A 7,638-nucleotide genomic window follows, 5' to 3' on the forward strand; every position below is an offset into this window, starting at 1 on the left:
CATTTCCAAATGATATTCCAAGTAATTTCCCAAAACCATGAAAAACAATGTGTATGGCAAAGTTTACATTACTTTTTTTTTTTAAATGAATATCCGGGGGTAAAAAACCCTCAAATGTCCAATAATTGACAGATGTCTGTACAAATTATATTACCTTAATAAAATAAATAGGTGAACACTATCCCTTTATGTAAATGTTTGTACAAAATAACATTAGGTACAAAAGAAAAAACTCAAATGCCCTGTCAATTGAGGGATAGACAACTCTGCAAACTACATTCCTTCATAAAGTAAGTATGCAGGCCCTGTTCTTTTATGTAAACGTGAACAAAATGCCAGTAGAAAAAATGAAACCCAAAATGCTCTGCATGCACACACTCTAAGCTTTATACCTGTAGTAGAGAAACATAACCATTTCTTGAATACAGGGGGGAAAAAATGATTCTATTGTCAAGATCTGGCAATGGCTTTAATTAATAACTGGTGAGTTCTTATTCTGATAAGAAAGGATGGTGTCTTAGTCCATTTGGCCTGCTAGACAACAAACTACCATATACTAGGTGGCTTATAAACAAACTTATTTCTCAGTTCGGATGGCTGGAAGTCCAAGGTGATGGTGCTGGCAGATCTGGTGTCTGGTGAGGTTCTCACTGTGTCCTCACATGGTAGAAGGGGTGAAGGTCTTTCTGGAGCCTTTTATAAGGGCACTAATCCCCTTATGAGGGCTCTGCCTTCGTGACTAATCACCTCCCAAGGCCCCATCCTCATAAATATATTTGGGAATTAGGTTGTGAACATATGAATTTTAGGGTACACAAACATAATAGACCATAACGAATGGCTTGATATCAAGCCAAATCTCATCATTTTGGAAGGTGTCCGTCCACAAGAGTTAAGCTACCCCAAATGCAGATAAATTCATTTAATGTGCTAAGAGGTACATTTTAGACAGTTTATCATGGAAAGTTCATAAGGAATTTCTAGGAGGCATTGCTTGAGATGTCTTTTAAATTTTTGGTTTTGCTTCATGACCGACATGTCATTTGGTTATACCCTCTTTAAAAATTATTCTGGGCTAATATTATGGAATTTTTTCCAAAGTCTTTTCTATAGTACTAGTTATATTAGATATTATGGAAGCAAAAAGTTACATGGTAAAGTAATATTGGAGAAAACTGGGGGCAACAAAGTCAATCATGTGACTATGGCAGGATTCTCCATAGATTTTAATATATAACATATCTGGGAATTCCCAAGGTGAAGGGGATAGAGTATACACATTTCTCAAACTAATTTGACCCTTTTATCATAAAGCATAGCATTGGACTAGAATTCCAAAGAACAAACTCTGGAAGATGCAACACTGCAGTATAGGAATTGGGGGTTTAGAATGCACACTTGGCCTGTGTTGCAGGGCTAGACAATTGCACTTTATGGGTATTCACTCCACCCATCTGTGCAGCAGCGGTGCAGCCTTCTCTTCAGAAGTCTGTCCTAGTCATCATCCTCAGCACTCCTACTCCCAACTGCTGGTTGTTAAGGCTAGTAGATCTGGCCTTATTTAGGTGACAGAGAACACACTCCAAATATGCTCAACATATGCTCGTGAAATAGTTTCAAAAAATATTTATGGAGGCTTCCAGATTAAGACTGAGTGAACCAATGCATATAATTTCATTTACTTTAAAAAGTCCACGAAAATTATAGTAAACTTCTTTGTTTTTGTTTTTATTTTATCCTATATACTAAAGGCCTGGTGCATGAATTCATGCACAGGTGGGATCCCTTGGCCTGACTGGCCAGCTGGGGGAAGGGACCCCAGGAGGTTGGTCAGCCGCTCCCCCTCCCAGCCCCCTCACCCAGATTGGGGCCTATCGGGTGGAGAGGAGGCCTGCCGGCAGGGGGGAGGGATCACAGGAGGTTGGCCGGCTAGGGGAAGGGGCCATGGGAGGTTCCCTGTGAGAACACACTGATCACCAGGAGGCAGCTCCTGCATTGAGCGCCTGCCCCCTGGTGGTCAGTGTGTGTTATAGCACCTGGTTGACTGGTCGTTCCAGTTGTTCAGTCATAATGGTCACTTAGGCTTTTATATATATATGTAAAAGCATAGGTCAATAGGGGGAATAGGAGCTGAGATGTTAGGAACATTTTGGAAAGGAGATGGATAAAAACGATGGATCCTAACTAGCTAGAGACACTAGAGCCCTACCCAGGCAGTGGAGAAAATAGCCCAATTTACACATCAGAATCCTCAAAAGGCTCAGGAACTCAGTATCAGGCATGTATGAGGCAGGGGTGGAGTGGGGTGGGGGGTTGCTAAATCAAGGAAGATTGAGTGAAGGGGAAGACACAGTTGGCTACCTAGATCCTCTCCTGCCCCACCCCTCTTCCTTCACATGCTAGGTAACTGCCCTCCCTCCTCCTGGCAGAAGTCCTGAGGATTATTTTCTGAAGAAAGGTAAAACAGGATTTCTGGCATGCAAAACATAAGTTTAGCTGAGGACTGGGTACTATTCTGAAAATTGGAAATGAGTACTTTTATCAGTAAGGGTCTCAGCAGACAACAGGCCCCCGAGGCCTCCCCTGAGGGGAGTTTAGGGCAAGGACTATTTACACAGATGTGGGTAGGGTTATGCAAACCTCAATAGTGGGGTACCAGGAGCCAGCAATAGCAAGAAGCATTAGCACTCCCAACCCTCCAGGAAAGGGAAGGGCCCAGCATTACAGGTGCCTCCACTGACAAACCCAACCAGTCGCCAAGAGCAAAGTGGCTCAGAGGGTACCATCCTTAGACACCCTTGTCCTCAGTCAAAAGAGGGTGGGAAATGGATCCGGATAGGCGAGCAGAGAATAACCAGCACAACCATCTTGTAAAACACTGACTCCTCCGTCTAGAGGCGCTGCCCCCGCCCCCACCAGGCCACCAGAACACTGACAGCAACTTTCCAGAGAGTTCCCAGCCGAGGCTGAACATGGCCACGTTCTGCCTCCTTTTTTTTCCAGTTCTCACACTGTAAACAAAGTGTCCTTTTTGTGGTCTACTTCCTGCCACATTTTTTTTTCATATTTTCTGTGTCTTTCATTGATGATTTTGCTGTTTCAAATGGCCCCCAAGCATAGTGCTGAATCGCTGTCTAGTGTTGGCAAGTACAAGTCTGCGGTGTGCCTTACAGAGGGAATGCTTGTTAGATTTGCTTCATTCAGGCATAAGTTCTTAGACTTGACACCAAAATGTATTCCATGAGAGAAAAATGGATAAGTTTGTCTTAATCATAATTTAATACTTTTGCTGTGCAAATAGATCCTGGTAAAAGGATGGAAAGCTATGCTATATACTGGGAGAAAGTATTTTAAAAACCACTTATCTAACAAAGAACTAATTTCTAGAATACATTAACTCTAAAAATTCAACAGTAAAATAATAATCCAATTAGAAAATGGACAAAAAAACATTTCACCAAAGAATATATAGAGATGGCCCATGAGCACAATAGATGTTCAACGTCATTAGCCATTAGGGAAATGCAAATTAAAACCACAAAGAGCCCTGGCGGGTGTTTGAGCGTTATCCCATGCACCCAGGCGTGGCTGGTTCGATTCCCTGTTGGGGCACATGCCCAGGGGTTTGGGGCTCAATGCCCAGGAAGGGGCGTGCAGGAGGCAGCCGATGGACATTCTTTCACATGGCTGTTTCTCCCTCTCTCTTTCTAAAAAAAAAAAAAAAAAAAAAAAAATCTATTAAAATATTTAATAATTTTCTTTAAAAGAAAAAGCAACTGGGTGGCCTAGAACAGGAATCATAGGCCCAGTGGTTTGGAAGGGATCCGAGGTCATTTAGTTCAACCTCCTAGCATCTGTTGCTTAACTTGGGGTCGGGAGAAAGGATGCTCGAGTATCAATTCCTATCCGAAAAAAGTCCTCACCGATGTCCTCTAGGTACATAATACCTATTCAGTAAATATGAAGAGGAAAAACCCATGAGAACTCGGGGGCTGAACTGGAGGGACAAGGGCGTCAAGAAGAAACTTTCCAGGAATATAGTGGAGCACGTCAGAAAGGGGAGCCAGGTGGAGGGAAAAGTCTACAGCTGGAAGCTGTGGTGATCAAACCAACATTCTAATATGACTCCAACCACATTCGCTCACTTGAACATGACCTTCACCTAGGTTAGATGTGGCGCAATCCGGTCTAGAGGTCAAAGAATTTGCTAATCGTGTGACAGCGTTGCTTCCTAGAGGCTGCCCTACACACCCTCCTGGTTCTCCGAGGGAAAGAGACTGGCGTTGGCAGAAAAAAAAAAAAAAAAAAAGCCGGCAGGAGAGGGGCCAGAGCTACAATCCAGTCTGCCGCGCCGGCAGTGCCCCTCCCCGTCCTGGGGCGGCCATCAAGGGGAGACTGGGAAGGTGACTTAAAGGGTTGGAGGAAGGAAGGTCAGGTGCACGTGTCCAACTGTTCCAACGCCTGACTCCAGGCTCTCTCTCCGGGTGCAGCTGGCACCAGACGTGAAAGTGTGACCAAGCCCGTGCAAAGGTCGCCAGCTGAAGGGAAGCAGCCAGGACACGTCTCTATCCCGGAAGCCAAAACGCCGTCCTCCAAAGGCAACACGTCAGCGAGCCCAAGAGCCGTTACCTTAGCAGGACAACGCCCGCGATCCACCTCGGGACGCCACTCCACCCTCCCCAACGGCACGCGCATGCACACAAAGGCCGGACCGGGCGGTGATGTCAGCCCCGCCCGGAACCTCTTCCGTGACGTACGTCTAGCGGACTGTCGTAACTGCCCGGCGGAGGGGCTTCCGAAGGAAGGGCACCTGTGCGGTGCACCCTACCCTGCTAGCAGGCGTGCGCGCGCTGGTCGCGGACGCAGGGCCCCGGCGGCTAGAGCCAATGAGAGGCGGCAACGTCATTGCGTATCGGTAGGCCAGGCCGCACGTCGGGCCGCAAAAGGGCGGAGCGAGTTCGGTTGCACCAACACCGGTACTTAGGCGTGGACCGGCGTGTCCTTGGACTTAGAGAGCGGGACGTCCGGCTGGCGAGTGGGGGACCTCCGAGTCGCGCGCGACTAACGAGCGGTGAGCGCAGGGCGCGGAGTCCGCAGCAGGTGGCAGCGGGTGAAGGCCGATCCGTGGGGGCGCACAGCAGCGTGGGGAGCGCGCGGGCGGTTGGAGGCCTGCGCCTGGGATCTCCGGGTGGAGCCCGCGCGGGCAGGCCGGGCCAAGAGTTAGGAGCCTGAATTGAGGCCAGTCTCAACCCGGTGGGCTACGGCTTGAGATGGGGGCGGGGGTTCCCAGCCAACTAGGTCAGGGCTCTGAAACCCCCGGAGGCTGCTTGGAAGCAGACCCCGGTGAACGTGGCCTTTCTGTTGGGGCTGAGGGGCTGCGGAAATGATAAGACTTTCCGGGGTGAGGTGGGGAGTGGGAGGAGGTGCGCAGCGCTCCACATTCTCCTTCAAAGAGAGTCAGAACTGCTGCTTCTCGGATAAGGGGTAATTTTGTTCTGACCACCCGTCTGTTCACCCCTAAACCTGATAGCTGTGGCATCTCAGGAAGTCTTCGTCACACAGTCTCCTTGAAACCGGCCCGGATGGGTGACCTCGTGGTCGCCCCCAGGGATCCCAGAGCTGGAGAACGGGGGTTTCTGGGAGACCTCGCAGCCCGCCGCTGACCTTTCACCCACAGCAGGGCAGTTTAGAGTGACCTGAGCAGGCTGAGTCAGCCACGACCTCTTCGCTTAATGTACTTTGTCTCATCTTTAGCGAGAGGGGTGGCTTTAAATTGTAGTCTGAATACATAGGCATTTTTAGTTGGGATTTCTGCGATTTGGGGCTTACCATACTCCCCTTCAAACTTCACTTGTGACCTTGACCTCGACCTCATCTTTTGAAACAGTTTCGGATTAGGTTCCCGTTTTGCTTACTTGGGCTGTTAACTTTTCCCTCACTTAAACAGAGGTGTGTTTTTAAGGCAGTTCTTCCAAATAGTATTTTGGTACGAAAGCGTCTATTGCAAATGTACTAAGTGAAGGTTTAATGTCATAGATTTGCAATGGTTTGGTAATGAAGTGATCGTTGATGGATTGGTTTGCACTATATTTTTACTTGGAGGAAAGACTTAATAAATTGAGTCTTTTGTTTTTAGATTTTAAAAATGGGTGATGTTGAGAAGGGCAAGAAGATTTTTGTTCAGAAGTGTGCCCAGTGCCATACTGTGGAAAAGGGAGGCAAGCACAAGACTGGGCCAAATCTCCATGGTCTCTTTGGGCGAAAGACAGGTCAGGCCCCTGGATTTTCTTACACGGATGCCAACAAGAACAAAGGTAAGAGGGAGACAGTTAAATAACTGAAGCACAAATTCCATGGATGTAACCTATGGTAAACCCTTCAAAAGGAGTGTAAAATACTGAACAGCACATCTCTTCTTATTTAGGTATCACCTGGGGAGAGGCTACACTGATGGAGTATTTGGAGAATCCCAAGAAGTACATCCCTGGAACAAAAATGATCTTCGCTGGCATTAAGAAGAGTGCAGAAAGGGCAGACTTGATAGCTTATCTCAAAAAAGCTACTAATGAGTAATAGTTGGCCACTGCCTTATTTATTACAAATGTCTCATGACTTTTTTTATGTGTACCATATTTAAATTGATCTCATACACCAGAATTCAGATCATGAATGGCTTATAGAGCATTTCTTTCGAGGCAGTCCTGATTTAAATAAGATTGGCTTGTGGTTAAATGAATATGGTCAGCTTTTTGAGCTTTGATGATAATTTTGGTTCAGCAACCCTGTCACTGTCCTCCCTTCTAAAAATATGGTTGGACTTGATTCCTAGTGTTCAACTTTTCACAGAGGTGGTGAGTGCCATCTCAAAACCTGTAGGAGACTGGCTTATATTTAGATTTATATGACTGGTTGTATTAATATGTTTAAATTCTGAGGAAATCCCTTCACTGTCTCTTAGACCTGCAAGACTTGCTTGTGTTCCAAGTTGTGTTCATTAGCCTGTTAAAAGGAAGGGCTGCAGATAAGCTGGCAGTGACCATTTTATCTTTTTTGGTCCCAACTATGGCAATTTAACAAAATTCCCTGTATCTAAACTGTTGCCTTTTACTGAATGAAAGGCATTTTAGTGTGGTTTCTGTATATCAAATAAAGAGTATTTAACACTTCTACATTTTATAGATGATCTTTAAGGTCAGGTGCTTTTAAAATTCAGAATGACAAGATATAGTAGCAAATTTTGTGAATTCTTTGTCATACTACAGTAAGTTATAATTCAGGATTGTCTTGAATAGCTATTCATTGACTATATATGTGTGTGATTGGTAATGGTGCTTTTGCCAGCTCACTAGGATTAAAGTAGAGAATAGATCAACACAAAATTGTAAATTATGTCATCATAAGGCTTAAGATAATTAAAAACAAAGTCACAGATCATGATTTTGCTAATGTGCTTGATTTAATGCCTGATGCCCAAATTTTAATGGTTGAAAAGTACAATAGCCCCAAATGATGCAGCAGTGTTACTAATCATACTACTAGCTTACATTTACTTGTCCTCTGTGACCATTGGACTAAGTTGTATTTGTGGTACAATGCAGAAGATGCCAGGTTTAAAGTTAGATCATATTTAGAGTAGGG

General features: G+C 45.5%; 1 protein-coding gene and 1 long non-coding RNA gene across 4 annotated transcripts in view; one reads left to right on the forward strand and one right to left on the reverse strand.

Annotated features, from left to right (window-relative positions):
- LOC129151417 (uncharacterized) overlaps window positions 1–4,683 on the reverse strand; it is a 53,879-nt gene extending 49,196 nt beyond the window's left edge. The window contains exon 1 of the long non-coding RNA XR_008558098.1: window positions 4,630–4,683. This is a non-coding gene — a long non-coding RNA (uncharacterized LOC129151417). The remainder of the gene's footprint in view (window positions 1–4,629) is intronic.
- Window positions 4,684–4,943: 260 nt separating this feature from the next.
- On the forward strand, window positions 4,944–7,437 carry LOC103291881 (cytochrome c). 3 transcript variants are annotated; one of them, XM_008147997.3, is made up of 3 exons: window positions 4,944–5,071; window positions 6,137–6,314; window positions 6,425–7,437. In XM_008147997.3, the coding sequence occupies exons 2-3, from the start codon at window positions 6,146–6,148 to the stop codon at window positions 6,571–6,573; spliced, it is 318 nt and encodes a 105-aa protein (XP_008146219.1). In that variant the 5' UTR covers window positions 4,944–5,071; window positions 6,137–6,145; the 3' UTR covers window positions 6,574–7,437. The 3 variants fall into 3 exon arrangements, with proteins under 3 accessions (XP_008146219.1, XP_054582136.1, XP_054582135.1); XM_054726161.1 differs by lacking the exon at window positions 4,944–5,071 and adding an exon at window positions 5,187–5,253; XM_054726160.1 differs by lacking the exon at window positions 4,944–5,071 and adding an exon at window positions 5,754–5,949.
- Window positions 7,438–7,638: the final 201 nt, after the last annotated feature.

Source organism: Eptesicus fuscus, chromosome 14 (assembly GCF_027574615.1).
Source record: "Eptesicus fuscus isolate TK198812 chromosome 14, DD_ASM_mEF_20220401, whole genome shotgun sequence".
Lineage (NCBI taxonomy): Eukaryota > Metazoa > Chordata > Mammalia > Chiroptera > Vespertilionidae > Eptesicus > Eptesicus fuscus.